Source organism: Kockiozyma suomiensis (assembly GCF_038497685.1).
Source record: "Kockiozyma suomiensis strain NRRL Y-17356 unplaced genomic scaffold V2V93scaffold_9, whole genome shotgun sequence".
NCBI classification, from domain to species: domain Eukaryota; kingdom Fungi; phylum Ascomycota; class Lipomycetes; order Lipomycetales; family Lipomycetaceae; genus Kockiozyma; species Kockiozyma suomiensis.
This window is the reverse complement of record NW_027117672.1, coordinates 692718-720017: the sequence shown is the minus strand read 5'-3', so window position 1 is coordinate 720017 and position 27300 is coordinate 692718. Positions and strand designations below refer to the sequence as shown.

The window sequence follows — 27300 nt, the reverse complement described above, 5'->3', positions numbered from 1 at the left end:
GATGTTAATATATCTCTTATTAACATCTTTGCGTTCTCAATGTGTTGATCAGTGTTTGTATGATATTGAGATTGTCTAAAGAACCGTTCACAGTGTAAGTATGCTATCAGTTGTATTTATTCTCTAGATAGAAGCTTATCTTACAGCTCTTTTAGCATCGCCAAATACTTACCTTCTATTCTACTATACCTTGGAAATAATAATCACAGTATTATTGCATGGCTGATCTGGATAATCCAATAGTGCCGACATATCCACCACCTGCTTTACGCAAGAGCCTGGATGCAGAAACATGGAAATTATGTTTAGCGTCGTGGTGTGAGTTGACCGAATACTTCATCCATCGTTCACAAACTTCGGAGAAGAAAGGATTAATTGGAGCGACTCATTTTCTTCGGTTTTTGGCTTCTTTTGTTAGTCTTTCAAGAGATGACGATGGCGTTTTACGAGTTGATGATCCCGATGACGAAAGCAGCTTGTATCAACGGCTAGAACTCGATGTTTTCACGCTGTTATCTGAAGAATATGCTCACTCATCTGTGATTTCAAATATGGAAATGTTTTGGGGATTTACACGACTCTACTCGCAAACTCATTCTCACAAAGTAATCCTGTTAGTGAAATCGCTTGCATGCGACAATCACACGCGCGATAAAATACATGAATGCTTGATTCAACGAATATGCAAAAAGGGCGGTTTCAAACTTAAAGAGTTAAATACTTTGCGTGTAATATTCAAGGATAAGCAAATTGTTCAGTCATGGGTTACTATTTCCTTCATTAAGCATCTTCAATCGATCGTCGGAACTGCAATGCATGATGTTAGCACCGACGACATCCCGTCGCCAGCCGAAGCAGCATTGAAAATCGTGTATATATCCCTCACTGAATTGGTCCAATCGGATACTGCTGCCACTGTACAAATTTTAAGGACTCTGATTACGCAATTACCGCCTCCAGCTGAAGTTTTGCCAATAGAGCTACTTCCTTCATTGCTTGTCCGGCATAATTTTATCGCCAAGCTTCAGCAAATTCCGTCCGACGACAGTGGTTTGGAAGGAATTATCATCTCACTTGAAACAATTCGGGGTCGTATTCCGCACGACGTTATACGGGAAATAAAAACTATATTCCGTAAAAAACCGCGGAAACGCATTGCCAAAACCGGTAATGCGCACATCCATAAAGACAGTGGCATTCTATCGATATTAAGTGAAGACGATGCAAGAAAGGTCCGTGAAATTAGCGATATAAACCCTGATTTGTCGGTAGAAAATATTATTCAACTGTTAGCCGATCACCACGGTTCAGTAGCTGATGCACTGTCGTTCTTAAGCGAGAGAAAGCCCGTTACTGACGTTAAAGAAAAAGAGGAAACAAGAATATTCGACACTCTAGATTTTGCACCGGGAACTATCCACATCGGCAAAAAACCTCGCGAAAACGCAGATGAGATGTTGCATCACACTACGAGTGCCAGTGAAAAGCAAAAGATCTTTGACACTTTAGCTCTGATTTACGATGAAGATGAAGCCGACGAGCGCGACGATACATATGATGATTTAGAAGCCGGCGTGTATGAGACGCCATTAGATGACGATGAGGGAATACCTAATCCTGAGAAACAGCGAAAGCAAAATAATACTGTTGAGGATCCGACTGAAAAATTATTATGGGAATTGTATAGCACTCGTGTGGGGGCGTTTGATATAAAAGGTAGAGGCTCGAAGGAGCGAAACGACTTAAAATCGCAGACGCGATGGTCGGATGAGCAGATTGAAGGTTGGGCAAAGATGCTCGCGCGCGACGTAAGTACATTGTCTTTTTCTCTCGAAGCCAGCATTGATGCTAATAATTTGGTTGTATCAGGGCAAGATGAAAAAGAGGCTGGAGAATCGATATATGTTCAAAGGGAACCACAGAGAATCCTCTACCGATCCACAAACATCTAACAGCGACACACCCCAGAATCGAAAAAAGCAGTCTGCCAATCAGCCACCAGGCGACAAACTTCAGTCGACAGGAAAACCAAAGGGGCAGAAGAGTGGACTGAAAAAGAAAGGGTTTTCAAGAGATAATCATAACCGGAAAGATGGGCGAAGCCGAAAGACTGGAATTCCGATTGTTGAGTAAGTATATCTACAGATAATTTATGCTACAGAGCTATCATAGTTTCTCAATGCAATATGTATTTACAATTGTTATTATCTACAAAACCGCAGCCAGCGAAGTGGTTTAGCAAGTTAAATGTAGCCCCAAACAATAACGCAGCTCACCGTTCAATATACACTCTGATTTTCTTCTCAGTTCCATCTGCATCCTTTTCTCTATCCTCGCTCACCTCACTAGCAGTCATGCTCTCTGAACACCACTTTTTCGCCAACTGACATCCGCTCTCAGAAGGCTGGCTCCACCCCACCAGGTTTCTCGGCACCTGCATGCCATACACTGCAGACTCACATACCGCGTTTAATATATGCTGAGCAACTCCAAGACCACGAGCAGTATGCGCGGTGTAAATCCGTGAAATTCCGAGGATCAGCCGTATTGGGGGACCGGGTATCAAGCGTCCTGTATCGCACGACATAAAGTGGCCACTTGATATGCGGTCGACAACAGCCAAGCCGATAATAGCCTGCGCAGAGGTGAGAGATCGCGGCGAAACGCAAATGTACACGGCAGATTCATTTGATGACGAACTTGCACGCGAGAGAAAGTCTTCCACGCCTTCGTCTGGGGCTGATAATTCGGCGTTGCAAATTCGGAGCGCCGCATCAATTGCTACTCGGACTGCTCGCGACGAAGATAAATGCTGCGCAGTCATTTTATATAGAGTGGCCGTATATGTAGAAACTGCCACTTTGGAAATAGCTTTGAAAGTAGGCGGAAGGAGGATATCGACGCCAGACACCGCGCGAGCGTGGAATTTAGAGTGCAACTTGCGGTCGTCGGCGGATAGCGTATCATAAGACATTGCGCATTGGGAGCAAGTTGTCCGATGAGGTTTGCGAGTAAGGGACAAATAAGCTTGAGTCTTTTTTTGTATTTTGCGCGGAATCGGCGAGGAGCTGGGATGAGGAGGTGGAGAAGATGCGAGAGTGGATGAACGAAGGAGCGGAGAGGAGTTGATTAGTGGCACCAGCGGCGGTCGCTTTCGACGACTTTGGTATGTTTGCTTGATTTGCTTCTGCCTGTTTTCTGAGATGTTCTGTTCCATTGCACTGAGACGGTGAAAATGATATAAATACAATGAGAAGAAGGAAGTGGAGACGCGTTGTTTATAATGTAAGCAATGGGTTTTGTACTTATCTTCTTGCTGCCCTCACTCGCGCTTGTTAGCTTTCGTTTCGAATACAAAAATGGCACCAAAGAAAGAGAAACAAGATGATGAGGAAATTGAAGCAAAGGTACTGCTTTATATGCAGACGCAGAATAGGCCATATTCATCTACAGACGTATTTCAGAACATGCATGGTGAGATCGCGAGAGCGGGTATCAATCGCGCGTTGGCGGCCCTCGAGACGCGTGGTGAATTGTTGGGAAAGACGTATGGCAAGCAGATTGTCTATGTGATTAAACAGAGTGCACCGAATGATACGGGTGGCGATAGCAAACAAGCTGAAGAAGAAGAGTGTGAGAAGAAGGATGTTGAAGCGGAGGTTGACGCTGTTGTGAGACGCGCTTCTGAATTGCGTGCTGGTCTGTGTTTCTGCTGCTTTTTTTCTTTCAAAAGAAAAATTCTTCTGTGGATTCTCTTATTATTTGTTGGGCAATTGATACTGATCGTCTTTTATTTATTTAGAGCTTGCTGAGCTGAAGAAGCAACCTGCCACTAGTGCGCTCTTAGCTCGCGACGCAGAGCTTGACGAGCTTGTATGTGGCACGCTCAATGCTCTGACCGCAGCATGAATATCCGCTAATTACTCATTCTAGATTGAAAAGGAAGAGAGAAACTTGGCGAGACTTCGGCAGTTGTCTAGCGCAAATCCGACTATGACGCGTGAGAAGGCTGAGGGCATGCGAAGTGAATTGCGGTTAATGACCAAAGAATGGACGCGGCGACGCAAGATGGCCAGTATCTGTCGAGGTTTATGGTTGATAGTAAAATGCTGATTGTGGTTTGAGCAGTTCTATGAGGTGTGGAACGCAGTCGCCGAGAATATGGAGACGAAGGGGGATATAGAGAGGCTGTGGGTGAGTAATGAGTGGAGTGGGTCATATTCGGCATCTAGAGCATATACTGACGGATTACAACAGGATGAATTAGCATTGGAAGAGGATTCTGTCAAGATTGCCGATGTTTTGGGCGGCAGTGGGTGAAATTGCACGGCTCACACACTCCCTAGCGACTCGAATAGCTGAATGTAATAGCATAATACAACCATCGACTGATGTTATTATTCAATAAAGTTAAAACACAGTTCCAAATAGCTTGCAAAAGAGTACTCGGGGCTTACAAAGAGTATTCCGAAATGCACCGCTTCAAAACACCTAACCCTGGACAACGCTACTACGCGCCACCGCATCGTCTCCACACATCTCCTTGCAGCCCTTTTGCCCGCCAAACCACCGTTTTATCGTTCTCGCGGCCCAAAAAGAATCCACATATCAAGAAAATCCAGTGTGTGATGCTGCAGCCCCAGTCGCAGGCAGCCGCGTTCCTGGACTCGTCGCGGAGTCCGCCGAGCAAGAGTACGCTTCATCACATGTCATTGCTTCGTCATTTGTGTGCGTTTTTGCTGATTTTTGATTTCTGATTATCGTAGATCTTTCGCATGTTCCGTGTAAGTTTTTTAGGCAGGGAACATGTCAGGCCGGCTCTACTTGTCCGTTCTCTCACTCGATGGACTCGCAGCTTGAGCAGGCACCATGCAAGTACTTTCAAAAGGTCAGTCCAAGGTCGTCTAGACTAGCTTATTTGTTATGGCAGTCTTTTCTAACGCAAGTTCGCACCGCAGGGCAACTGTAAGTTTGGTGCCAAATGCGCATTGGCGCATATTCTTCCCGACGGCCGCCGCGTAAACCATAGACCTCAGCAGCAGAGTCAGAACTACGCTCCACCACCGCTACAGCTGGGTGCGCGCAATGCCGTACTTCCTGAGAATGCGTTTGGTAGTAACGGACCGTCTGCTCTTGCTCGGTCTCTTCATGCCGCGAAATCGGGTAATAGTAGTATGAATAGCGGTAGTCCAGGAAGCACTAGCAACTCCAATATCAACTCGATCAGCATTAATAGACATGTCGATGCCGATTCGTCGTTCTCGTTCGCTACGTCGCCGCCTTCCGATTCGTTTCTTTCCTCGTCTTCGCGAACACTCGGTGCTATGGATGTGCCTATGCCGGGAAGTCTTGACTCGAACGGTCTCTCTTTTCTCGCTCGGCATGGACCGGTGGCAGCTAGTGTTCCTGCGCAGGCTTCTAATCTCAGCTCGTCGAATCTCAGCTCATCGAATCTCAGTTCATCAAATAATGCGTTGCGTTCGCTATACATGTCTGCGTACGGAATTGAGACGGAAGCGACGAGTGGCTCGTACAAGCCTATCGGCAGCGCTAGATTAGCCGCTGCCGACGAAGTATCCTCATCACTGAACAATAATAATAATAATAACAACAATCTGACGGCGAATCTTCAACATGCGCATAATTCCAATGCGCGTGCAGTAGGTTCAGGACGACGGTACGTTTCGTCGTCGTTTCCGGCGCGCGCGTCGACGTCAATATGGCGTGAGCAGAGTGAAGACGATGTATTTGCCGAGCACATGCGGGACGAACCGGTTGTATTTGAGGAGGATTTTGTGCCGAGTTCGCTTACAGAGTTACTTACGCCTCAGGAGAGGCAGCGTCGTGGGTCTTCTAATTCACGGGCGACGGCATTTTCGTCGCAGCATGAGGCGGCGGTTGACGGAACTACATTTGGCGAAGCGTCGCCGGGAAGCAGGCTCGGTCAGTTGTTTGGAAGCGGGCCTATACCTATGAGTTCGTCAGCTAGTGGATCAACATCTATGAATGATGGGCTTGTAATTGGATCGCCGTTAAGGTACAGCAGCTCAGTTAATGGGGAACTATCGACGTCGTTTTCGTCGTCGAGGACAGCTAGTGGGCGACGATTGAGCGGGATGGTTCCGGAGGAAGACGAAGATGAGCATCATCCAAGTGTTCGCAAACTAGGATTTGTTGGAGTTGGACGAGGCAATAACGGCAGCAGTGGTTCGAGATTAGTGTCGTCGTCGTCGGCGACGAGTGCGGTTGAAGAGGAAACGCAATTTATGATGGACGAAGAGGCTGCTGAGCATAAGCTTGCTGGGCTGGTCTTGTCGCGGTAGTGTAGATAGAGGAAAATATTGTTGATTATGAATGATCGACTATGGAAAGTAAAAATGGGTATCTGTTTTATATTGAAATAATAAAGTATCCAAAGCATTAAGCTATGAAGACGTGTATATCATCAAGTATTATCAATGATTGATACGAGGTTTGAAGAATAATAAGAATAAAGATTGATAGAGATTAATAATTTACAACAAAACGATCGCTATAATACACACGCGCACACACACAAATCGCATCCACACCAGACTATACAGTGATGCAGACCACCAAAAATACTATTAAGATAAGATCCAGTACGCCCAATACCCAAAAACCCAATAAAATAAAACAATCAAGAATCACAAAATACAGATACAATCATAGTAAAACCGAGCCCATAGAAATATTAGATTAACCTTGACACAATGAAAATTTAACACTGATTGTGAAAAGAGAAACCATGACCTGAGACAAAGTAGAATCAAAGAGATACCAAAAATGTTGCACAGGCTGTATTCGTAACATGAAGAGTAAAGATCAGTGAAATTAAACCATACTGGCTGCCTCAACTAATGCATTCATTCCCTTGACATCCGAGCGGTCAGCTGCGTCCCGGTCGACGGCATGCTCTGTCATCACAGGTCTGTTATAGGTGGCAGACTCGTCCGCAAGGCGCAGCGGGGGGAGCACGAGAGACGAGTCAATGTCGGACACAGAGTTGCGACGTGGGAAGGGGTGATTACGCGGCAGGCCCGGATGCGATGCGACAGGCGGCGGGCGCAAGTGCGAGGGAACATAAGGATGCAGGTGTGGGAGAGCGATGCCCTCGCGGCGGAGGATGAGCAGGTCGTTGTCGTCGTAGGCCGCCGAGCGGGGGATGGGCGACGGCAGGGCGAAGAGCGGCGAGGTGGGAGTGATCGACGAAGGGGTCTGCAAAAGGCTGAGGGCGGGCGAGATGGGAGGCGAGGCCGTGGAGGAAGACGAGGAAGGCAGTGGGAGGAGAGCGAGGGGCCCGGGTCGGTGCTGGTTGGGGCGGAAGCGCGGCGGGGGGGCAAACTCAAGGACGGGCGGAGGAAGCGTGTTGCGCGAGGTCTGCTGCTGATGCTGGATGGAGTGAACGCTCTGCTGAAGATGCTGCTGGGAGTGGGTGATGGGAAGGGGGGCGGAGAGAGGGGCGCGAAGATAAGGGGGGGGTTGTTGGTGGAAGTGTGAGTGGAGTTGCTGCTGTTGTTGCTGCTCATGCTGCTCCTGCTCCTGCTTCCGCTGCTCCTGCTTCTGGATCGGCACATGCTCGTTCGCATGAACCGTGTGCGCATGCTGCCTGAGGTTGTCGAGACGCGAAAAGGTGCGGTTGCAGTGGCATCTGAATGGCCGCTCGCCGGTATGTTTGCGGATGTGGCGGGCGAGGTGCTCTGAGCGAGTGAATGTCATTCTGCAGTCTCCGTGACCGTGACACTGGAAGACCTTTGGCGGTCGGGATTTAGCCCTTCGCGAGGACATGATAACGGATGATGAGTGAGAGAGGAAGAGTTACGGGATACGAAGAAGGAAGGAGGAAGAGAAGATGAAGCGGCGCAGAGTCACTTAAGTCACTCGAATTTAGACTCAGCTATTCCACGTGCTTTGTCACCTTCCTTGTTCATACTCTTGTTAACTTTACTACTTACTCATTTACTATTTATTCTTGTTCATTCTCTTGTTCATTCTCTTGTTAATTCTCTTGGTCATACTCTTGTTCATACTGTGTACGCTTTTACTATGCAAAGCCCCTCCGCATTTCCGCGCGCTTCCGGAAGGGTCCTCGTCGCCATGAACCTCCTTCCTACTGAGCTTTATGCCGACCCTTCCGCCTCTTCCCTTTCACTTCACGTCCGCAAGAGAAGAGGCAACTCGGCGCTCTACTCGGCCCAGTCTTATCTTGAATCCTCGGACTGGGATACCGTCCTCGTGGCGTGGACGGGGGAGATCGCTGACCTTGACGACCCTGACTCGGCCCTCACCGACTTTCGTCTCGACCCTGAAACTGAAGCACATGCTGCTCAAATGCTTTCTGACCAGGCCGCTACCTCTGGGTCTACCGTCGCTCCTGTATTTCTTTATGGTGGCGCTCAGTCCAGGTGGCGGGCGTATGCCGAGCAAGGTACTTGTTCTCATTTTATATATACATATACATTTACATATACATATACGTCGATACTAACTGGCTAGTCATATGGCCCCTTTTCCACTACATCGTCGGCGAGCCCTCTGACGGTCTCGAAGAAAAAAAATGGTGGATAGACTATGTCGCCTTCAACGAGGCTTATGCCGACAAAATCGCCTCCATTTACAAGCCGGGCGACGTCGTCTGGGTCCACGATTACCACCTTCTTCTCCTCCCTCAGATCCTCCGCCAACGCATCCCAAACATATTCATCGGCTCCTTCCTCCACGCTCCTTTTCCCTCTTCTGAATACTTTCGCTATCTCACCCGCCGCTCTGAACTCCTTGAAGGCATGCTTGGCGCAAACATGGTCGCCTTCCAATCTCTCTCCTACGCCCGTCACTTCATCTCCTCTTGCTCCCGCGTCCTTGGTCTCGAATCAACTGCCTCGACTGTAGACGCTTTTGGCGCTCGCGTCGCAGTCCGCGTCTTCCCCATCGGCATCGACGCTGCTCGCGTCGAGCGAGACATGCAGTCTCCGATAGTAGAAGATCTCATGAGCGCAATCCGTGAGCTCTATCCCGGCAAGAAAATCATCGTCGGCAGAGATCGCCTTGACTCTGTGCGTGGCGTCATGCAAAAATTGCACGCTTTTGAAATGTTTTGTCAAATGTATCCTGAAAAGGTCGAGCATGTTGTACTTATCCAACTAACGTCGCCGGCTTACTCGAACTCGGCAAAGATGGATCGAAAAGTCTCGGAATTGATTGCGCATATTAATGGAACTTATGGAATGCTGCATTTTACTCCTGTTCAGCACTACCCCCAGCAGATAGCCCGGGAGGATTATTTTGCTCTGCTGCGCGTCGCCGATCTCGCTCTCATCACTTCTATCCGCGACGGTATGAATACTACCTCTTTGGAGTACGTTGTCTGTCAGCGTGACTCTCACGGGCCAGTCATCTTATCAGAGTTTACTGGTACCGCAGGATCTCTTGCCGATGCAATCACTGTCAATCCCTGGGATTCTGTCGGCGTCGCCAAGGCCATCAATCGTGCGCTGTTTGAAATGACTGAATCTGAAAAGGCTGCTCTTGAGCTCAAACTGTACCAGCATGTCACCCATCATACCGTTCAGTCCTGGGTAGCTCAATTCGTCTCGGCCCTTATGCTGGTTCTTGAGCAAGACGACAACTCTCACACGACGCCAGTACTTGACTGTCCGCGCGTGTACTCAACCTACGAGTCGGTCTCATCGGGTAAACGATTATTCATGTTTGACTACGACGGAACTCTGACACCCATCGTGCGCGACCCAGCGGCGGCCGTCCCGCACCCGCGTATCCTGCAAATGCTCACGACTTTGGCTGCCGATCCGCTGAATCAGGTATGGATAATTTCTGGTCGCGATCAGGCTTTTCTTGATAAATACCTCGGTCATATACCTCGTCTAGGACTTTCGGCCGAGCACGGCTGTTTTATTAAGCCGGTAGGTAGCAAGGACTGGACAAATTTGACTGAGCAAGCAGACATGTCGTGGATGCAGGACGTTGTCGAAATTTTCCAATACTACACCGAACGCACGCAAGGTTCATTCATCGAGCGGAAGCGAGCCGCGGTTACGTGGCATTACCGCCGCGCTGATCCTGAATACGGCGCCTTTCAAGCCAGAGAATGCTTGAATCATTTAGAAAACACGGTTTCTACTAAATATGATGTCGAAGTAATGCGCGGGAAAGCGAATTTAGAAGTTCGACCACGATTTGTGAATAAAGGAGAAATTGTCAAAAAATTGGTACTTGACGAAGAAATTTCACCGCAGTTTGTGCTGTGCATGGGAGATGATGCAACAGATGAAGATATGTTTCGTGCGCTGCGAAAGATTGAAAATTTAGACCAAGAGAATGTGTTCTCGGTTACGATTGGGCCGAGTAATAAGATGACAACCGCGGCGTGGCATTTATTGGATCCTTTGGAGGTTGCCAAAGCGGTTGGTGCGTTAGTTGGTTTGTATAATATCAAAGAGGAGATGGGCATGTCTCTGCCAGAGAAGTTGTGATTCTGTTTGTTTATAAATAGTTTAAAGAATACAATTTCATTATTCCTAGCCATCCAAATCATATACTAACACAATACAAAAAAGCAAAAACTCCCGTTTGATAAACTGAATTTAATAAACTGGACTTAATCCAACAATTGTACATAATTACTGGGACATATCCCAACCTCGCCATTCGCCCGTCTAGCTTGCCACCACCGACCACTAACATCGCTAACCTCCAAAACCTCACCCTTTACAAAGGAGATCTCATTAGAGTCTTCAGGATTCGCATCGTAAGAGTATATAGCTCTTGCACGGAGTAGATATTCTGTGGGTGTATCGAGGGGTTCCATTAGATCGTTCGTCGCGTTGGCGTTGCTGCCGGTGGATTGCGCGACGAGGATATTACTTGTACTTCCTGTGTATGCAGACACTTGTGGCTGGGCCTGCTGATGCTGTTGCTGCTGCTGTTGCTGTAATTGCTGCTGCTGGAACTGTTGCTGAAAAGTAAGTGCTGTTCCGGTACGAACAGGCTCGCGCATACTAGCAGTCTCGAAACCGCCTAGCTGAGCACTAGTATACATTCCCTGAGTCGCCGACTGCGGTGGTAATGGCGGAGCTGGACGAGGCGAATATACTCTTCCCTGACCCAGCTGATGGGTTTGCATTGCAAATTGCTGCTGACTGCGCGTAGCCGCCGTCGAGGGTTGTTTCATGGCACCGGCGGGACTAGCTGGTATCGAAGAAGAGTCTCGTCCTAGAGCGTAAGAGTCGACGAATGCATGCACGGTTGCATCTTTGGTTGTTCCAAAATAAAACACCCAGATAATGTTTATAATTGATTGTAAGATATACCCCGCCGCGGCGGCCGCATCAGCAGCGCGACCAGTATAGACGAGATTATTCGTGCTGTTTGTGCTGTAAATGATTCCCGCGGCGGCGAACCCAACAACGGACACTCTATACGTCTCAAACGCTGCGGCCGATGGTGTCAGGCAAAATACAGTCGCGACACCGAGATTGAGCACGAATTGATAGCCTAGTCCCCACCATGAAAACTGCGGATAGGCGCCAGACACGTCTGCGGAAACGCTGCTGGCGAAGGAGATAACCCAGCCGATCTATGCCAGTCAGTTTGCTTGTTTCTGACAATATTATAAAAGCTGAGATAAAATAAAATAAAAACAAACATACAATAGCGACAGAGACGGTAGCAAGAGCAAATGGGTCACCGAAGAGCATTGTCAGCTCGAAGCGCGTCCGTCCCCTATTATAATGATCCATGACCCTTCTTTTTGACGCTTTGAGATCGTTACTGAATATAAAGAGGGACTGTAATTGTACTAAATAGACGAAACGAGAGTAGATATCGAAAAGAGACAACAGAAAAGAAGACGCGTGTAGTGTATTATACAGCGAGCGGTGGCCAACGCCCCTTTGCTCAAATCTAATTTTACTTTTCATTTAAGCTTTTTCAATTTATTCTTTAAATACAAATAAAATACAACCGATAATTTTGCAATTATCTAAACTTCTTTCGATATAAAAAGATATATGATTTTTTGCGTCTCTTCTCAAACTGATCTACCTCAGTTTGCTTAAGAGTCAAAAATAGTTAAATAAAAAGACTAAACTGCAGCGGTCATCCAAAATAATATAAAGCATATCTTTCTTCTTATACCAAATCCAATACTTCATTGAAATACTGTTGAAATCAGTCTACATATAAACCGGGTCATGCCATGGACCAGCGTCTGACAATTCACAGCCTCCTTCGCAATCACATTGGCCACCAAATTTCTTGGGCAAATTCTCGCTAGGCACCTGCTTGAGCAGCTCAGACTGATAGCTGCTGCTCAAAATGAAAATCTTGGATACCGTCACAGGATCAAGAAGTGGACGAATAAGCCGGAAAGCAGTCGAAAAACCGAAAGGAGCGTTGATCATGTAGAATTTACTAGTTTAATCTTATGTTTAGTGTCTGTTGCTCGCAAAATCGGACTATAGATTAAAATTTGTACTCACCCCATGCGTTCAGGATAGTAGTTCTGACCAATGACTGAGGCTTCGCGCACGTACTGGTACACTTGATTGATACTCGACAAGCCGACACCCTTGAGATCCATGATCGTGCACGATGTCTCAATCAACACACCAGCTTTCCGTGAGCACGCGGCCTATCTCTGATGTCAGTAACGTCTTTAATGATAAAGAAAATAAAGATATAATACACACCAAACGCTTGCTGGTGAAAGTCTCATACTCGTACACCAGGTTTTGTAGCATCCGCTCAAATGTCGTAATCTTGTACATCTCTGTAAGATTCACGGCGCCAAGTTGCTCAATATACACCGGTCGACCATCCTATCTTCAGTTAATATTGGATAGATGGAGCTATTACAAGGAAAGAAAGAAGAAGACTTACGACATCGGTCTTGTGGTAGTACTGTGGGTAGTACTTTGAAACAAGTGGTTTCTCATCATAGTGGAAATTAGCCACCACGTCGTCGACTTTAAATTCCTCTCTCCATTTCTCGCAAGCAAGAAACATCTCCTTCGCCTTCTGCACGTCAAATTTACGCGCTCGCAAGAATCGAAGCTACATGAGAGTCAATCATTTATGTTCTGAATCTTCTAGTAAGTAGCAAACAACAGATACTGACCATCGACGCGTCGTCAAGACGCTCAGTGCATCCAGCGGCTTTCAATTCATTGCGCAGCATCCCAACTTTAGCTTGCTGCTCCACAGAGACATTTCCTGGAAACCCAGAGGGCGCATCTGGTCCATAAGTTTCAGGGATCGGCAGTGATTCCTGGGTACTATCATAATCACTCACGCGTCAGTAATATTCTTCATTCTTCTCTGCCTCTTCACATATTTGTCGAGACAGAGAGTAATAATTCGTTTGGTAAACGTACGGTGTTTCCTATATAGATTATCCGTTAGCGAGTTACACATTTTTGGATATCTCTGAGCAAGATTTTTCTTGCAGAGTTGAAAAAACGATCCACTTACTGAAGACATGACGACACGTATCTCTCTTCACACTCACGATAAACTATTCTTTTACCCCACTATCACAGTTTATGTATATATTAGAGTATATATACAAGTCTTGCTATTCTGAATGATAGAACTGCAGCACACAATGAAATCAATTGTTTTAGATACTAAGAGCAAAGAGAGAGAGCAACAGAAAAGGAAGAGAAGCGAGCGGCGAAGCGGCGCAGGGCGGCTGCTCTTTCAAACTTTGAACTTTAAAATCTGAAGCTTATCCACTACAGAAATTTTATTATACTCTATTACAATAGATACATATATATATATATATACTTGTCCAAGCAGATTCTTTTTTAAGCATAATATCTGGGCTCATCAAATACATGGTATCGATGTCCTCGCACTCCCTCACCTCTAAACAGAGCTGGATATCGCAACCCCTCCGGCACATTCTCCTCCGGGATCTGCGTATTGCTTGACGTAGCATCAACTGCCACCACAAACTTACCCGTCTGGATCTCGGTATCGGTGATCGTGCCACGGCTTACGCGCGCATAGGCCACTCTCTTGATACCCTTGTACAAAATATACTCGCACCATCGGTCCCAATCTGAAGGGTCGATATCAGCCATTCCAGTATACTCGCTAACATATGTGTTGTAATTTCCTTCCAATGGCTTCGTGACTAAGTAACTGAGCAGAATCGTAGGATTCGAACTACTCGCCATAATCTCACTCACTCCAGCAGTCTGTAGTCGGCGATCTTCAACATCTTCCTCCTGCCCGCTGTGGAACACTACCACGTCAACTTTCTCACCGTAGACATCAAGAGTAGCGTGGATTGCAGGTGCAAGCTCGCCAACAGGCGACGGCAATAAATGATGCGTCGAGTTCAGGATCGGGAATTTCGACAGCAACGCTGCGCCCCATGTATGTCGATTCGGACCGGGTCCAAAGTCAACATACATACCTAAGTCCTCCGCAATTTGCTGCGTAATGTCACGATTTCCCATAATAATGCGCTGCGTATCAGACTCTAATAATCCAACCACATCAAGCTCCAACTCCTTGATCGCGTCGCGCATGCGTACTTCGCTTGCCCACATATCGTTGTCTAGCCCAAAATGAATAGTCCAGATTCCGACAGTCATTAATTTCTCCTCAGGATGATATGGCTTCGGGGCTTCCTTATCAGTCCGTCTCCAGGCGATTGTAACCGTCAGCATCGACACGATAGTCAAGAAAACGACAGCCATTGACCGTACTTTATAAAATCCGATACTCGTCTTCTTCTCCGATCTGGGTGCAAACACAGCAGTGCTTCCGCTAGCAGGCACCTTGCGCGCACCGTACACTCCCAATCCAATCAACACCATCGACGCCGTGACAAGCAAATCAGTGCGCTCGCGCAGCAATGGACCGCCGGGAACAAAAGCGTAGGCAACAACCCAGACATGTCCCAGAACGAGCAAATCGTACAGCAAAAACCCGACTCCAAACGTACGACCAGGCGCATGAATGGATGCAGACTCAAGCAGAATAGGCACAATAGCCAATAAATATGTGGCAAGCACAAGCGCACCAGCATATCCTACCCACCCATCAAATGCATACAGAAAGTACGCGCCCACACTCGCAACCGTAAACGCAGGCCACGATCCAGCGGTTTTCTTCGCAGTGACACCAAGATACACACCCGCCGTCATCGCGAGAATAGTCACACCTCCATATGGCACCGGCAGAGGTCCAGTCAGCGGATATCCATCCCACACCCAGTAAATCATCGTGGACGAATCAGAGAGCAAAGAGTGCATGCTATAAAACAATCCTGCAAGTCCGCATGCAGAGAAGAAAAATGTTCCTTGCTGACTGGGTGGTACAGCAGCTCCAGAGCCCTTCTGTGGTCGGCTTGTAAGCAGAGCAGCTAGGACGCCAAGCACAGTGCCGGTCTTATTCCATCCGCCGTTGCTGTCGTTCATTATCGGCCAGATCGGATTATTCGCATAAAATGAAAACTTAGCTAACACGGAAACGATAAACCCAATCGAGAACGCGGTCGCCTTTGATAATCCTAAAAACGGAATCGCAGTAACGTTATAAATCTGTATCGCAAGCGAGATACTAGCAAATATGCACGCCGCAGAGACCGTTAATAAGCGGTCGCTGGGTCCCGGCACAAGATATGCAGCGACGCCGAGAACAGTACCTAACTGCGCCAATTGCGGAAATTTTCCAAACAAACGCGTCAAGAATGGGATTCCGAGCAGGAAGGTTCCAAGTGTAGATAAAAGAGTGACTTCGTATCCAGAGATACCCATATACCATAACGGGAAATACCAAATCAAAAGACCAAGCGAAGTCAAAACGGACCAGAATATAAACGAATTGTACACGTCGATGGCGAAGTTGAAGAAAGTACCGAAACTGAAACCGGTTAGTAATCCATTATCCTTAACTTTCAGGTGTTTTTTGCTACGATCCAAAAGATTAGTCTATAGTCAGCCCAATATGATGCATATTGTACATACCTAGTCGAGGAAGAAGAGCTTGCAGAACTAGATTGAAAAAGACTGTATTAATACATAACGTACATTTTATATAACACAAAAAACAATAGACAAAACATAAACTCCGAAAGTCATACAAAAAGATGCCTGTGCTTATGTTTAATTCTGTCTAAACAGGAAATGTCGGTACGTACCCATTTGTGATTCCATTCATATCCACCACTCTAATCTCAAACGCTTTAAAATCCAAAGCAGTGACTGAGTCATAAGCAACATCAAAAAAGATAAGCGACCACTCGAAGAATGCATAGATAGTATAAGCTATAATGTAAACAATGTTAGACCAGAGCTTGGAAAGCCGAAAAGAGCGAAAAGACAGACCTCCCGGAATGTGGTTGACTTTATGTTGAATGAAAAAGTATACCAGCGGAATAATCATCAAGAAAAAAGAGATGCCAAAAATCTTGCGGTATTTTAATGACTTTGTACCTTCCCGCGAAAGCAAGATGCCGCCAATAGTCCATGGGAGAGTAAGCAAAAGGTAAGCAATCATAAAGATATCATGCCAGTCATGGTCATCAGTAGATGTAATATAAACTAGAGATATTGTAGTCAGTGAAGATGTTGTAATAACGCGTAAAATTGAGAAACTCACCCCATCCACCACAAGTAAAGGTACGGAGCAAACCAACGCCGACATGAGCGCGAGGACCCCAATGGCCAGGCTTGTTGTAAAGCAGATACGTGAGGAATACAAGAGCAAATCGCGGTCCTTTCCATAAAATAATTAGCATTGGCGTATTCTATAAAAGAGATAAACAAGAACAAATAGGACTAGCTTACCTGCAGTAACTGCAATAAAGAGTTGGAATATACTTCGTTCGGGATATCTGTCGCCGATCGCAGCCGATACAGATGGAAACCTACAATTCGCATTTAACTTAGCTTTTAAGGTTATTATCAATATAGTTGACTAATACTACATACCATTCGTCAGGATACCCGTAGTATTCATTGCGAACAATCTTCTGGAAATGCAGGGCCATGCCGACTACCAACGCACTCAGGAACGCATCTAATCCGAGAAATGAAAAGTCAGCTTCTATTATGCAAGCGTTATATATTCAATTTAAGATTTTGCATACATCCCGCAAATACTGAATGAGCATAGGACACCCATTTTCCGCTAGCCTAGTATTATCTCACCGTCAGTATCTCAGCTCGCAGTCAAACATCACCAGTCGAAGCCGAACAGGCTCTCTTCAACAGACACAATACATACAGAGGCAATCACTGTCCCGGGTTTCGCCCGCTTTTCAGCAACAGCCGACATCACGACAGCAGTCAGAGAACAAGCAGGGGTTAAAGTGAACAGAAAGGAGAATGAGAGTTGTGGAGCCAGGAAAGAAGAAGACTCGGACTTTTGACTCGGCTACGAACAACTTTATTTCTTGAAATTTACCCGGCTCCGCTCACTCATCTCGTTCTCAATATCACGACACTCATCAGTTCTCTCAAATTCAGGCGGAATGGTTTCAATTGATTCGTCAGTAGATCAGAAATATATGTCTCTTGCTTTAGAGCAGGCTGAAAAATGTATCGGCACACCAACTGCCTTCTGTGTCGGCGCAGTCATTGTTCTTCCTCGAAACACTGAGGGGAATACATCAGAAGAAGGTATTATTTCTTTTCAATCAGCATTTACTTTTCAAGCAACTACTAACTCTACTGTGTAGATATTATTTTATCGAAAGGATACTCCCGAGAACTCCCTGGGAACACGCACGCAGAGCAGTGTGCTCTTGACAAACTATCCAATCTTCCTCCTCCCAAATCAGCAGTCATCTACACAACAATGGAACCTTGTAGTGAAAGACTAAGCGGGAATTTGCCTTGTGCCGACCGTATTATCGACTCGGGCATATTCAAAACTGTAAAAGTTGGAGTCCTCGAACCCGATACTTTTGTAAAACGTAATGTTGGACTTGATAAGTTGACAAATGCTGGTATCGAGTATAGCCACGTTCCGGGATTCGAGCAGCGATGTTTAGAGATCGCCGAGCGAGGACACTAATCTCTTTGATTTCCAAATTAATACTGCATGGGTTGGCGTTCAACTAATATCTCAAGGTGATTTTACGGAGAAATCTAAATGTATACAATGTACAAGGATTCAATTCTTTTTCTATCTTTCACAACATGATCCACGTCTTGTTAGAATCCCAGAATTATTATACAAAATCCCATATCTCACTGTCCAGCGCTCTTTGCCTGTTGATTTTTCTCTCTCCTGCGCCGCTGTTTGGACTCATACTCGTGCCATTCCCCAAGATCGCCCAGCCTAGTAACTCGCTAATCAGTATTTACTCTTCTCCTATAAGATTATCGAAGCTCCTTTTTACTCACATATCTGGTCTGGCAGGCTTAGGGTCCTCTCCATAAAAGTATTCACTTGTCATTGCTTTCTCAGCTGTTGGCCGTTTAGCGGGATCCAGCGCTAGAAGTTGCATAGCGAGGTCTAATCCTTTTGGAGGAAGGGTCCTATTCCAGATATTAGTGTCGAAGTTTCTTCAAATACATACACAAAGCAAAAAGGCCAAATCTCACTCTGCAAACATTGTCTTGAATTTGCACTCTTTTTCTTCAGGGGGCTTTACAAGCTCATACCAAGGTAACTTCTCGGCGTCCGGCCAAGTCTCCTTCGTCGGCGTTCCCATAATCGAGTAGATTGCCTCTAGTTGCTGGATCTCATCCTGACCTTGAAACACCGCATTTCTAGTGTACAACTCCACCATTAAACACCCGGCTCCCCAAACATCAACCGCAGCACTGTAAGCCGTCGCACCGAGCAGTAGCTCCGGTGGACGATACCAAAGCGTGATTACGCGATTAGTATAATGAAGCGTCGACTTGTGCTTGTTGTAGAATCTCGCCAGACCAAAGTCAGCCAGCTTGAGCTCTCCTGTACTGCTAATCAAAATATTTGATCCCTTGATATCACGGTGCAGAACTCCTCGCTTGTGCAAGTAAGCTAATCCTTCCAGCAATTGTAGCAGCAAGTGTTTAACATGGCAATGCTCCAATTTAAAGGTCGGGTGCGTCAAAAGTCCAGTCAAATCGTGGTCAACGTACTCAAAGACCATATAAACCGATGATTTTTCCACCATAATCTCAAGCAACGCAACGACATTCTTATGACGCACAGCTTGTAGCAATTTAATCTCACGCAATGCTGTGATCGGAAATCCATCGCGCTCTGATTCCATACGTATCCGCTTCAGTGCAACGCGCTCTTTCGTGACTTGATTTATAGCTTTATAAACTTTGCCATACGTTCCCTCGCCAACCTGGGATTGCCGTTCGTAGACCGATCCAACTTGCTCTTGCAGCTTAGGCTTTGGCGGAGCCAAAACAGGTATCGCAGAAGACTCTTGCTTAGTCTCGCTCTGCGTCTGCTTTGGTTGCACCTCAGACTCGATTCCTTTCTCGGGTCGTGACTGCCCACGACCAAAAGATCGAGACTCAGATACAGGTATTTCATTAGCAGATCTTGCATTGACAGTTTCTTGGTCTTCATCGCGGCGATAATACTCTGTTTCAGCACGACGATCTCCGCGATAACTTTCTCTGTGATGATCATCCTTATACTCAGCACTACCGCGACGATCGCCGCGAGCTTGAGTATGATGTTGTCGCCCTCGTCCGGATGACTGCTGCTGATTTCTAAAATTCAGCATCCGCGACTGGTTACTCAACACACGAGATGAATTTCCACGACCTGAATCCTTTGCATTTGGGATTTTGAAAAATGTCTTCCTTGGGCCTTTAGGTGCCGGAATGTTATCAATCTTCTCCATCGAGTCTTCGTTTGTCGATCTTGGAATATCCTCGCTTCGGGAATCTCGGGGAACGGGCGGGACATCGCGGGGATCAGGAAGGTTATGCGTGATGGATGTCACAGGCAAGGGACTTGTTTCTGACGAAGTAGACGCACTGGTGGCAATCACATCCAGCTGTCCCGCTGGAGCAATATCAGGACCGAACCGCGATCGCCGTTTAGTGGCTCCCGGCGCTGCAGTACCGTCGTGAGAGGATGCGTATTCGCGGTGGGTATTTCGCATGGAAGATCCAGCCGAGCCCTGCGATTGTGGGGACTGATAATCATACGCCGAATGCTGAGAGTTTGAGTATGTGGATCGCGAGTTGTTGTTGTTGTTGCTGCTATTGTTGTAGTGTGCTGGGTCTCGAGAAGGAGGCTGTGGTGTGGCTTCGGGTGGTGGTGGATGATAACTTTCAACAAACTGGGTTGTGTCTCTAGTAGGTCGATTGCGTGAATATGCAGGAGAACTGTGATTAGACGAGTACGTGCCTCGCGGCGGATAGTACGGCTGCGGAGGTGGAGACAGTGGCGGCGGAAGTGGCGCACGGGTGTAAGTATCAGGAGAGTACTGACCGCCATATCTCTTAGTGTCAGTAGTCGAAGGGCCGTACAGCCGATCCTCGAATCTTCCCTTCGTCTGCGTTTGCGGGTCGTGGCGGTAGGATGAATAAGATGAATGGCTTGCGTATTGATCGGAATATGACTTCGAGTAGTCAGAGGTTTCGTTCCGTCCAGCTGGAAGCTTGGCAGCAGGAGCACGTCCAGCACTCAGTCTTCTTGCACTCTCTACTGATTCGACTATAGGCTCAAACGGTGGTGGCGAACGCCGCTTGCGATCACCATAATACTCTGACGATTGATAGCTCTCGCTTTCACCAGCGTAATTTCCTGACGATGCATATGATGTAGAACCATCGAACTGCGCACTGACTTGCTCGCGCTGTGGTGGAGGTAAATATTTGCTCGCAAATCTTTGCTCGCCTACTACGGCGCCAGCCCGCGATGCCCACTCTTCATCTTTAGAAATATACCCGTTTTGAAATCCTTCTCTACCTCTTGTCGTATTACCGCGGTCAATATATCCATCGCCAGCATATTCCTCATCCCTAGCACGGTCACGATCATGCGCGTGAGCATTAAAACTATTCCGCCGCTCACGATCGTGAAGTGACGACGAACCAGACGGGTACCGACCACCTCCACCGCGAGCACCACGTTTCCCTGCACCAGATCCATACCGTGACTGTGAGTTATACGATGATCTGAATCGTGCGTTCGAACTCTGCGCTGTCGAATGCGGCGGTGATTTTGAGGAGGCACGTCGTGAGTACTCGTTTTTATGCGACGAATTGCGATGATGTGGATGTTGATGTGGATGATACTGATGGTTTCCATAACGATCGTCGTCTTCGTGCTTCCGTCGCTTATGCGACGAAGTTGGTATACTGCTGGACATCACGCACGCTCGCTTATTTTCCTCTCTTGCAGAAAAAAGGAAAAAAAGAAAGAATAGGCGAAGAAACGTGCTTGCTGTATCAGGAACGTAGATTCGTTTCTATACTAGAATGAACCACATAGAGTCGCAATTTACACACTCACCAATGTACCCACTTTATCCCAGCACAGGTTAACAAAAGATTAAGAGTCCTTTTAAAACTCTTTCAGTAAATAAGAAAAAGAGGAGATGGTTGTGAAGTAAGATGTGAAGAAATGTATGTGGTATTTTGAGCCTGTGGAGAATAAAGGATTCACTCGTCGTGATCTTTTTCAAACGCCAAAAAAACGCGACACTTCCAAAGCAAGGTAAAAAAAACTCTCTCCCAACTCTCATTTATATTGGATTAAATCAACCATTTATATTCAATCACTATTTTTTGCAAATTACAATTACAGTTAATTGATAATATTCAGAATACTTTTCTTAAAATGATTATGGTATATTCTTTTGTCAACTTATAATTACAATACAAATTCTCGCAATCATAGATTAGTCATACCATAGTCTCAACGCAGAAAAGAAACACATATCAACTAGCCATGGCCGGCTTCAGTGGCTCCTTATTTCAGGTCAAGTCATCGGCACACTAAACTAATACTATAGAACAACAACAAATCAAAACTAAAATCATAAAGCTAGTGTGACATCGATATATGAGGGATTTTTTTCTTATAAAAAATCACAAACAAAAGCAGCGCTATCCTCTCCTAGAAAACCCAATTAAGAATTTCTTCCTCCTCCGCACGCACATTTAAGTGTTCATGTAGGTAGCAGGATCAATACCGTCCTCTGGGAAAGGTGCAATGTTAACCTCGAATCTCTCCTGGATCTTGTCCAAAACCTCAGCATCTTCCTTCGAGCTCACAAACGAAATAGCCAGACCCTTGGTACCAAAACGACCGGCTCTACCAACGCGGTGGAGGTACGAATCAGCACTGCGTAAACAAACACCGAATTAGTTTACAAGATTTTCTTTATCTCGAATAAATTTATACGTACTCAGAGGGCAAATCGTAGTTAATAGCCAAGTTGATACGCTCGATGTCGATACCACGACCAAAGACATCAGTAGCAACGCAAATACGCTTGTTAAACTCCTTAAACTCCTTGAAACGAGCGATACGCTCCTCCTGGGGAATACCAGAGTGCACAGCAATACTGGGGAAGTTACAGTCAACAAGAAGCTTATTCAACTGGTTGGCACGGGCGGTTGATTTAACAAAGATAATAACCTGGTTGAACTCCAGAGTATCTAAAAGATCGTTCAACTTGCGGTTCTTCTCGTTCTCCTCAAGCTTAGTATAGTATTGCTGCAGACCATGAAGTGTCAGCTTCGTTTCGTCGTCGACATAAATCTCCAGAGGCTAAATCATAATCTGGTTAATTTTCCTCACAAAATCACTCAACACAAATAAACTTACATTTTGCATAAACTTCTTGCAGATAGGACGAATCTCCTGACTTAACGTGGCAGAGAACATCATAACCTGTTTTTGGTGAGGCGTGGCGCGGAAAATTTCCTGAACATCACGGCGCATGTCGGCAGTGTCAAGCATCTTATCACACTCATCAAGAACAAAAACCTTGACATTATTTAAACGCAAGTACTTGTCGCGAACAAGAGCGTTCAATCTACCAGGAGTAGCCACAATGATATGAGGACTGGTCTCCTTGTTCCGGATAATCTCAACGTCCTTGCTAATGCTTGTACCTCCATAAAACACTGCCGTCCGAACCTCAGGCATATACTTGGAAAAACGAGCATACTCATTCTTAATCTGGTACGCCAACTCACGAGTGTGACACATGACGACCACTGAGACCTCGCCCGCAACAGGATCTAGCTGCTGCAGGGTCGAAAGAACAAAGACTGCAGTCTTACCGAGACCGGACTTGGCCTGGCAGAGAACATCAGTACCGAGAATCGACTGCGGAATGCAAACTTGCTGGACTATTAAAATATGTGTCAGATTTCATGCCTGTCAATCGCCGGAAAAATATTTAAAAAATGTCGTTGCCCTTCCAATGTTTGCTATGTGCCAAAGTGCTGTCGTTAAAATTACGCTCCGCCGAATTTGAGAGGTCGTCTCTCTATGCTGAGAACAACATGATGGGCGTCATGCCTCATTTGCGCATCGAGTCAAGAAAAATCGCTTATTGTTTCCAATAATCCACATGCAATAACTGCCTTTTCTGGAGAGTCAGAAAGCAGCATATTCTCCCCACTGAACTTTCGATACGCCAAAACACGCAAAATGCAACGACCGGCAATATCACCAATATTTCGTTACTCTCCTCTCCTTTCAATTAAACAAGAACACGCCCTCTTTATAGTAGTGAGCTGCATGAGCAACCGCTTCTTTTCGAATCCTGATTTGTCATTTGCATAACAAATAAGTAGGATCGACCATCAAATGCATGACGAAGCTCAGAGCGATTCCAGATCACTCAATACACAGCAAAAAAAAAAAAAGTCTTTTCATGCAGATAGCAATACATGAAAAGTTATCCACAAGACTCAGGAAGCAGGATTGACACGATTGACGAATAGACGACACAGAGAGGGCAGCGCATTTTTTAAACATGTAACGACACAAATGATGGAAATATTATGGAGAAAACTAACCCTCAGACGGATGCTCGAAGCCGCAGTCGACAATAGCTCGAAGTAATTCGGGCTTTAACAAAAAATCACGGAAACCAGTCGAATGAATTCCCACGTACGAGCCCTTTTTGTCGCCGTTTTCTTCCTTCGATTCACTTGCCGCGGCAGCGGCAACGGGAGCGACGGGAGCGACATCTTCACTGTCGGAGTAGTCGAGAAGTTCTTCTTCGCCGTTTTCAGCCATTGTAGCTACTTAAAGTAGAAGAAAATAGGGGTGATTTGAAATAAGCAAGGGATCGTGTTGTGATTGCGAACTCGCTGTGAGAGTGTGTCGCAGCTAAAAAATAAGGAGAATGACCGAATCAAATTATAAAATAAATAAATCTATTTAATTGCAAGCAAAAAAAAGGCAATATAGATTTAATAGATTTGTCTTCTGAGAGATTGCTAGGGATGCGCTTAAGGAGTATGATCTGAGAAGGAGGGTGAGGTGAAGCGAAGGGTAGAGAGATGCCACTCCTCGTGATTCAAAATTCTCACCGGTCTGAAATATACATTCACACCAGACCCTTACTGTTGTCACAGACAGCTTTTACTACGGTTTTGTCGAACACACTGGTACAAATCAAATAGCCGAACCAAGACAGATCAAACATGAAAGGACAATAGCAAAATACAATGGCCAATGGCAAGAAAACTGCAAAAGCAAAGCCACTTTTAGCGCTGAAAAATCGCGATCAATACCTTCGCTCATCGTTCTTATACCAGGCAGCCGTTCTGATGGCCCACTCTGCCATAACGGTTCCCGACCTCTCTGCCACGGCTACGAATGCTACCGCGCCTCTTAGCAGAGCGTACGCGGCTCAGATGAAGGCTGTCGCTCATAAAAGTGTTCTGAGACTGTACGTGCCTTGAGCAAGTAAAGTGACTGGGAATGGTTAGAGTGCCTACTAATTACCTATTAATACAGAGATCCAAGTATTAAGCGAACGATCTGCAAGCGATGCGACTCGATATTAATTCCTGGCAGTACATGCAGTGTTAAAGTGGAGAATCTTTCAGCGAAGAAGGTTTCACATGCTGACGTTCTTATTCATACATGCAAAGTATGTGGCGGTGAGAAGCGGTATCCGGTAGGCAAGAACCCAGATCATGTAGTATTTACTGATCGGGCAGATGGTGCTGCAGATTGATGATATAACACGCAACTTATGTGTAACAGATTTGTATATATGCTATGTAATTTTATAATGCTACAGCTCTGATGATCTTGACTTCTTCTATCGGCCTATCCGCTGCTGCTGTTCGTACGAGGCCCATTCGCTGAACTACTTTCATACCATCGCTAACACGACCAAATATCGTATGCTTTCCATCTAACCAATCCGTCGGGGCCAGCGTGATGAAAAACTAAATAAGGATATTAGTTATGTTTGTCTCTTCAAAACAAACAATCAGATGATCTACACACCTGAGAACCGTTCGTATTGGGGCCGCTATTCGCCATACTCAATATGCCTGCACCGGTATGTTTCAATCCGGGGTGGATCTCGTCCTCAAATTTGTCACCATAGATAGAGGAACCGCCGCGACCGGTGCCGGTCGGATCGCCTCCTTGAATCATGAAGTCCTATGCATTCAATTGTCATTCCTGTCCTCCCAAATGAATTAAAAAGCCAATTTATAAATAAGTCTGCATACCGGTATAATTCTGTGAAACTGTACCATAACCGTTAGCCGAGCTCTATCACTCAATAGACACAATACGTACGATAGTGCCATTATAATAACCACGTCGCGCCTTTGCAGCAATATCCGTCAGTTTCTCCGATAATTTCCACAAATTTATACTACTATCATACCAACTCATAAAAGTTCTTGCACGTCTACCCAGAAAATTAACATCATTTTTCTTCTAAAGTCTTAAATCATTGAAGACAACCTACTTTAGGCGCGTGAGCATAATACAACTCGATGGTAATCGCTCCCTATATTTCCACCGTTAATAAGTGTTCTCACTCGTTTGACAGTTAATTCAATATAGCAGTACACACCATCGAAGTCTCTAGCATTACATTCCCGCTCATCTTGAAGATAGTCTGCCAAATCGCTTCAGAGCCAAAACTCGAAAATTGCTATTCAACAAAAGGCAGCAATTAAACCCTTAACCAACAAAATTGAGCCCTAACCTTGATGCATTGAAAAGTTCGAGCGCTTCCTGACTTTTTTTCCTCTCAATAATCCACTGTAGTCCCTACAATTTTTATTATTGATTGTTTATCTCATCCGATCCTAGTCTTTTTTTTAAAACTCTAGAGGAATGTTTTACTTCTGTGAGAGGTTTTTTCTATTGATTTGAAAAAAAGACTATGAGGTTCGGTGTTCAGGGACAAGGAGTGGTAAGAGCAAACTATTCGAGGTGTATCTCCGCGTTGGATCTTTTTAAGAGCTGAAGCACGCGGTCGAACCCATTGATATAATTATTCTTTATTAGTTTATATTACATATCTCCTTACCTTTCATTTGCTACGATCAAGTCGGAGATAGTTAAGAAGAGTTGGGATCTATGTTGGTGATTAGTTGCGACGTGAAATAGAACGACGAGAAACCCAAAGCGAAAGAGTTGGTAGTATTCTGAAGTATTTTGAGAAATACTGTAATAAAGCAAAAACATCGAAATGCTGCTCCAAAGAGGAAGAATAGTACCAAAGGATGTGAAATTAGTGGACTCGCTTCTCTAAATGCGGAAGTCAGTCTGAGGAAATTTCACCAAAAAAGACAGCAGAGGCCATCAGAGGTCAGCAGAGAAAACCAAAGAAAAAGTTAAGAAAATGTAAAGTAACAGAGTTGAAAGGGTGCGACTGGACATGCAGCCTGTCAGCTTCATTCTTGACAAGATTCATCTTCTGTCAGGATATATATAAAGACGACGGACAGAGAGGCGATATGCGACAGAAGCTGGAATAGATTGCCCAATGCAGAAAGACAGTTTTGTAAAAAGACCTTGTACATTAATACGAACGAGACGAGGCTACACCGCCACTCTTTGTCTCTGTTCAAGGCAAACTAGATCCAGGCTAGATTCCATTGCGACGACACAAGCCACCAGCAAAGCAGGTCGTGAAAAGCAAAGCAAAGCAAAGCAAAGCAAAGCAAAGCAAAGCAAAGCAAGTTCATTCTCAAGGTGACGGTGACATTGCCGCTCGTCATTATAATGCATGTACGTTTGCCGTTTGGCTGGGCGATAACCATCTTTTTAAGATATGCTTCTAGCGTGTCGAATCGGAGAAGATTCCGCAGTTAGCTGAGCCTGTAT

General features: G+C 45.7%; 14 protein-coding genes across 14 annotated transcripts; 6 read left to right on the top strand and 8 right to left on the bottom strand.

The window, feature by feature from the left end:
- The first annotated feature begins 21 nt into the window (after window positions 1–21).
- V2V93DRAFT_290397 (uncharacterized protein) lies at window positions 22–2203 on the top strand. The gene is made up of 3 exons (XM_066907212.1): window positions 22–94; window positions 156–1808; window positions 1870–2203. Exons 2-3 carry the CDS (start codon window positions 219–221, stop codon window positions 2131–2133), a joined length of 1854 nt encoding a protein of 617 aa, XP_066765134.1. The 5' UTR covers window positions 22–94; window positions 156–218; the 3' UTR covers window positions 2134–2203.
- Window positions 2172–3341, bottom strand: V2V93DRAFT_372162 (uncharacterized protein). Its single transcript, XM_066910685.1, has one exon. The coding sequence runs from the start codon at window positions 3215–3217 to the stop codon at window positions 2273–2275; it is 945 nt and encodes a 314-aa protein (XP_066765133.1). The 5' UTR covers window positions 3218–3341; the 3' UTR covers window positions 2172–2272.
- Window positions 3342–4549, top strand: V2V93DRAFT_372158 (Tat binding protein 1-interacting protein-domain-containing protein). Its single transcript, XM_066910684.1, has 5 exons — window positions 3342–3699; window positions 3803–3873; window positions 3934–4071; window positions 4129–4194; window positions 4258–4549. The coding sequence occupies exons 1-5, from the start codon at window positions 3360–3362 to the stop codon at window positions 4318–4320; spliced, it is 678 nt and encodes a 225-aa protein (XP_066765132.1). The 5' UTR covers window positions 3342–3359; the 3' UTR covers window positions 4321–4549.
- Window positions 4550–6507, top strand: V2V93DRAFT_372154 (uncharacterized protein). The gene is made up of 3 exons (XM_066910683.1): window positions 4550–4692; window positions 4767–4888; window positions 4959–6507. The coding sequence occupies exons 1-3, from the start codon at window positions 4629–4631 to the stop codon at window positions 6321–6323; spliced, it is 1551 nt and encodes a 516-aa protein (XP_066765131.1). The 5' UTR covers window positions 4550–4628; the 3' UTR covers window positions 6324–6507.
- V2V93DRAFT_372153 (uncharacterized protein) lies at window positions 6486–7851 on the bottom strand. The gene has a single exon (XM_066910682.1). The coding sequence runs from the start codon at window positions 7807–7809 to the stop codon at window positions 6856–6858; it is 954 nt and encodes a 317-aa protein (XP_066765130.1). The 5' UTR covers window positions 7810–7851; the 3' UTR covers window positions 6486–6855.
- V2V93DRAFT_336979 (glycosyltransferase family 20-domain-containing protein) lies at window positions 7702–10568 on the top strand. The gene is made up of 2 exons (XM_066907738.1): window positions 7702–8449; window positions 8518–10568. The coding sequence occupies exons 1-2, from the start codon at window positions 8068–8070 to the stop codon at window positions 10509–10511; spliced, it is 2376 nt and encodes a 791-aa protein (XP_066765129.1). The 5' UTR covers window positions 7702–8067; the 3' UTR covers window positions 10512–10568.
- On the bottom strand, window positions 10517–11894 carry V2V93DRAFT_372151 (uncharacterized protein). The gene is made up of 2 exons (XM_066910681.1): window positions 11688–11894; window positions 10517–11614 (listed from the first exon to the last, which is right to left on the bottom strand). Exons 1-2 carry the CDS (start codon window positions 11775–11777, stop codon window positions 10637–10639), a joined length of 1068 nt encoding a protein of 355 aa, XP_066765128.1. The 5' UTR covers window positions 11778–11894; the 3' UTR covers window positions 10517–10636.
- Window positions 11895–11950: 56 nt separating this feature from the next.
- On the bottom strand, window positions 11951–13697 carry V2V93DRAFT_372147 (CRAL-TRIO domain-containing protein). The gene is made up of 6 exons (XM_066910680.1): window positions 13510–13697; window positions 13157–13420; window positions 12919–13092; window positions 12729–12857; window positions 12519–12670; window positions 11951–12450 (listed from the first exon to the last, which is right to left on the bottom strand). The coding sequence occupies exons 2-6, from the start codon at window positions 13214–13216 to the stop codon at window positions 12213–12215; spliced, it is 753 nt and encodes a 250-aa protein (XP_066765127.1). The 5' UTR covers window positions 13217–13420; window positions 13510–13697; the 3' UTR covers window positions 11951–12212.
- Window positions 13698–13759: 62 nt separating this feature from the next.
- On the bottom strand, window positions 13760–17397 carry V2V93DRAFT_372145 (Frag1/DRAM/Sfk1 family-domain-containing protein). Its single transcript, XM_066910679.1, has 9 exons — window positions 17284–17397; window positions 17147–17192; window positions 16989–17076; window positions 16845–16924; window positions 16657–16773; window positions 16383–16598; window positions 16196–16322; window positions 16023–16049; window positions 13760–15966 (listed from the first exon to the last, which is right to left on the bottom strand). Exons 1-9 carry the CDS (start codon window positions 17332–17334, stop codon window positions 13848–13850), a joined length of 2871 nt encoding a protein of 956 aa, XP_066765126.1. The 5' UTR covers window positions 17335–17397; the 3' UTR covers window positions 13760–13847.
- A 96-nt stretch (window positions 17398–17493) lies between these two features.
- V2V93DRAFT_290481 (cytidine deaminase-like protein) lies at window positions 17494–18340 on the top strand. Its single transcript, XM_066907213.1, has 2 exons — window positions 17494–17678; window positions 17738–18340. The coding sequence occupies exons 1-2, from the start codon at window positions 17531–17533 to the stop codon at window positions 18073–18075; spliced, it is 486 nt and encodes a 161-aa protein (XP_066765125.1). The 5' UTR covers window positions 17494–17530; the 3' UTR covers window positions 18076–18340.
- On the bottom strand, window positions 18161–21665 carry V2V93DRAFT_372141 (uncharacterized protein). Its single transcript, XM_066910678.1, has 3 exons — window positions 18609–21665; window positions 18408–18542; window positions 18161–18342 (listed from the first exon to the last, which is right to left on the bottom strand). Exons 1-3 carry the CDS (start codon window positions 21335–21337, stop codon window positions 18252–18254), a joined length of 2955 nt encoding a protein of 984 aa, XP_066765124.1. The 5' UTR covers window positions 21338–21665; the 3' UTR covers window positions 18161–18251.
- A 132-nt stretch (window positions 21666–21797) lies between these two features.
- On the bottom strand, window positions 21798–24547 carry V2V93DRAFT_372135 (P-loop containing nucleoside triphosphate hydrolase protein). The gene is made up of 4 exons (XM_066910677.1): window positions 24006–24547; window positions 22801–23330; window positions 22379–22743; window positions 21798–22314 (listed from the first exon to the last, which is right to left on the bottom strand). Exons 1-4 carry the CDS (start codon window positions 24226–24228, stop codon window positions 22131–22133), a joined length of 1302 nt encoding a protein of 433 aa, XP_066765123.1. The 5' UTR covers window positions 24229–24547; the 3' UTR covers window positions 21798–22130.
- On the top strand, window positions 24504–25258 carry V2V93DRAFT_372134 (RNAse P Rpr2/Rpp21/SNM1 subunit domain-containing protein). The gene is made up of 2 exons (XM_066910676.1): window positions 24504–24886; window positions 24955–25258. The coding sequence occupies exons 1-2, from the start codon at window positions 24663–24665 to the stop codon at window positions 25175–25177; spliced, it is 447 nt and encodes a 148-aa protein (XP_066765122.1). The 5' UTR covers window positions 24504–24662; the 3' UTR covers window positions 25178–25258.
- On the bottom strand, window positions 25097–26167 carry V2V93DRAFT_372131 (cyclophilin-like domain-containing protein). The gene is made up of 7 exons (XM_066910675.1): window positions 26039–26167; window positions 25931–25972; window positions 25847–25870; window positions 25756–25785; window positions 25686–25703; window positions 25456–25614; window positions 25097–25394 (listed from the first exon to the last, which is right to left on the bottom strand). Exons 1-7 carry the CDS (start codon window positions 26069–26071, stop codon window positions 25230–25232), a joined length of 471 nt encoding a protein of 156 aa, XP_066765121.1. The 5' UTR covers window positions 26072–26167; the 3' UTR covers window positions 25097–25229.
- Between the last annotated feature and the right edge of the window lie 1133 nt (window positions 26168–27300).

Bases quoted from the DNA above. Each gene is read 5' to 3' on its own strand.
- V2V93DRAFT_372147 (XM_066910680.1), bottom strand. From the start codon at position 13,216: ATGCTGCGCAATGAATTGAAAGCCGCTGGATGCACTGAGCGTCTTGAC. The intron at 12,858-12,918 runs GTAAGTCTTCTT...AACTGAAGATAG, and splicing joins ACTACCACAAGACCGATGTC to GATGGTCGACCGGTGTATAT. The intron at 12,671-12,728 runs GTGTGTATTATA...CATCAGAGATAG, and splicing joins CTTTCACCAGCAAGCGTTTG to GCCGCGTGCTCACGGAAAGC.
- V2V93DRAFT_372151 (XM_066910681.1), bottom strand. From the start codon at position 11,777: ATGGATCATTATAATAGGGGACGGACGCGCTTCGAGCTGACAATGCTC. The intron at 11,615-11,687 runs GTATGTTTGTTT...TGACTGGCATAG, and splicing joins CTACCGTCTCTGTCGCTATT to ATCGGCTGGGTTATCTCCTT.
- V2V93DRAFT_290397 (XM_066907212.1), top strand. From the start codon at position 219: ATGGCTGATCTGGATAATCCAATAGTGCCGACATATCCACCACCTGCT. The intron at 1,809-1,869 runs GTAAGTACATTG...TGGTTGTATCAG, and splicing joins CAAAGATGCTCGCGCGCGAC to GGCAAGATGAAAAAGAGGCT.
- V2V93DRAFT_372134 (XM_066910676.1), top strand. From the start codon at position 24,663: ATGGCCAATGGCAAGAAAACTGCAAAAGCAAAGCCACTTTTAGCGCTG. The intron at 24,887-24,954 runs GTACGTGCCTTG...CTATTAATACAG, and splicing joins CATAAAAGTGTTCTGAGACT to AGATCCAAGTATTAAGCGAA.
- V2V93DRAFT_372141 (XM_066910678.1), bottom strand. From the start codon at position 21,337: ATGTCCAGCAGTATACCAACTTCGTCGCATAAGCGACGGAAGCACGAA. The intron at 18,543-18,608 runs GTGAGATTTGGC...TATCTGGAATAG, and splicing joins TTCAAGACAATGTTTGCAGA to GACCCTTCCTCCAAAAGGAT. The intron at 18,343-18,407 runs GTGAGTAAAAAG...GCGAGTTACTAG, and splicing joins AAGCCTGCCAGACCAGATAT to GCTGGGCGATCTTGGGGAAT.
- V2V93DRAFT_336979 (XM_066907738.1), top strand. From the start codon at position 8,068: ATGCAAAGCCCCTCCGCATTTCCGCGCGCTTCCGGAAGGGTCCTCGTC. The intron at 8,450-8,517 runs GTACTTGTTCTC...CTAACTGGCTAG, and splicing joins GCGGGCGTATGCCGAGCAAG to TCATATGGCCCCTTTTCCAC.
- V2V93DRAFT_290481 (XM_066907213.1), top strand. From the start codon at position 17,531: ATGGTTTCAATTGATTCGTCAGTAGATCAGAAATATATGTCTCTTGCT. The intron at 17,679-17,737 runs GTATTATTTCTT...TCTACTGTGTAG, and splicing joins GGGGAATACATCAGAAGAAG to ATATTATTTTATCGAAAGGA.
- V2V93DRAFT_372162 (XM_066910685.1), bottom strand. From the start codon at position 3,217: ATGGAACAGAACATCTCAGAAAACAGGCAGAAGCAAATCAAGCAAACA.
- V2V93DRAFT_372154 (XM_066910683.1), top strand. From the start codon at position 4,629: ATGCTGCAGCCCCAGTCGCAGGCAGCCGCGTTCCTGGACTCGTCGCGG. The intron at 4,693-4,766 runs GTACGCTTCATC...TGATTATCGTAG, and splicing joins GCGGAGTCCGCCGAGCAAGA to ATCTTTCGCATGTTCCGTGT. The intron at 4,889-4,958 runs GTCAGTCCAAGG...TTCGCACCGCAG, and splicing joins CATGCAAGTACTTTCAAAAG to GGCAACTGTAAGTTTGGTGC.
- V2V93DRAFT_372135 (XM_066910677.1), bottom strand. From the start codon at position 24,228: ATGGCTGAAAACGGCGAAGAAGAACTTCTCGACTACTCCGACAGTGAA. The intron at 23,331-24,005 runs GTTAGTTTTCTC...ATATTTTAATAG, and splicing joins CTTCGAGCATCCGTCTGAGG to TCCAGCAAGTTTGCATTCCG. The intron at 22,315-22,378 runs GTACGTATAAAT...TTGTTTACGCAG, and splicing joins AACTACGATTTGCCCTCTGA to TGCTGATTCGTACCTCCACC.
- V2V93DRAFT_372131 (XM_066910675.1), bottom strand. From the start codon at position 26,071: ATGAGCGGGAATGTAATGCTAGAGACTTCGATG. The intron at 25,973-26,038 runs GTGTGTACTGCT...GTGGAAATATAG, and splicing joins TAATGCTAGAGACTTCGATG to GGAGCGATTACCATCGAGTT. The intron at 25,786-25,846 runs GTATGATAGTAG...ATTGCTGCAAAG, and splicing joins GCAAGAACTTTTATGAGTTG to GCGCGACGTGGTTATTATAA.
- V2V93DRAFT_372145 (XM_066910679.1), bottom strand. From the start codon at position 17,334: ATGTCGGCTGTTGCTGAAAAGCGGGCGAAACCCGGGACAGTGATTGCC. The intron at 17,193-17,283 runs GTATGTATTGTG...AGATAATACTAG, and splicing joins CCGGGACAGTGATTGCCTCT to GCTAGCGGAAAATGGGTGTC. The intron at 16,774-16,844 runs GTAAGCTAGTCC...TTTTATGGAAAG, and splicing joins CTTTATTGCAGTTACTGCAG to GACCGCGATTTGCTCTTGTA.
- V2V93DRAFT_372153 (XM_066910682.1), bottom strand. From the start codon at position 7,809: ATGTCCTCGCGAAGGGCTAAATCCCGACCGCCAAAGGTCTTCCAGTGT.
- V2V93DRAFT_372158 (XM_066910684.1), top strand. From the start codon at position 3,360: ATGGCACCAAAGAAAGAGAAACAAGATGATGAGGAAATTGAAGCAAAG. The intron at 3,700-3,802 runs GTCTGTGTTTCT...TTATTTATTTAG, and splicing joins CGCTTCTGAATTGCGTGCTG to AGCTTGCTGAGCTGAAGAAG. The intron at 4,195-4,257 runs GTGAGTAATGAG...GGATTACAACAG, and splicing joins GGGATATAGAGAGGCTGTGG to GATGAATTAGCATTGGAAGA.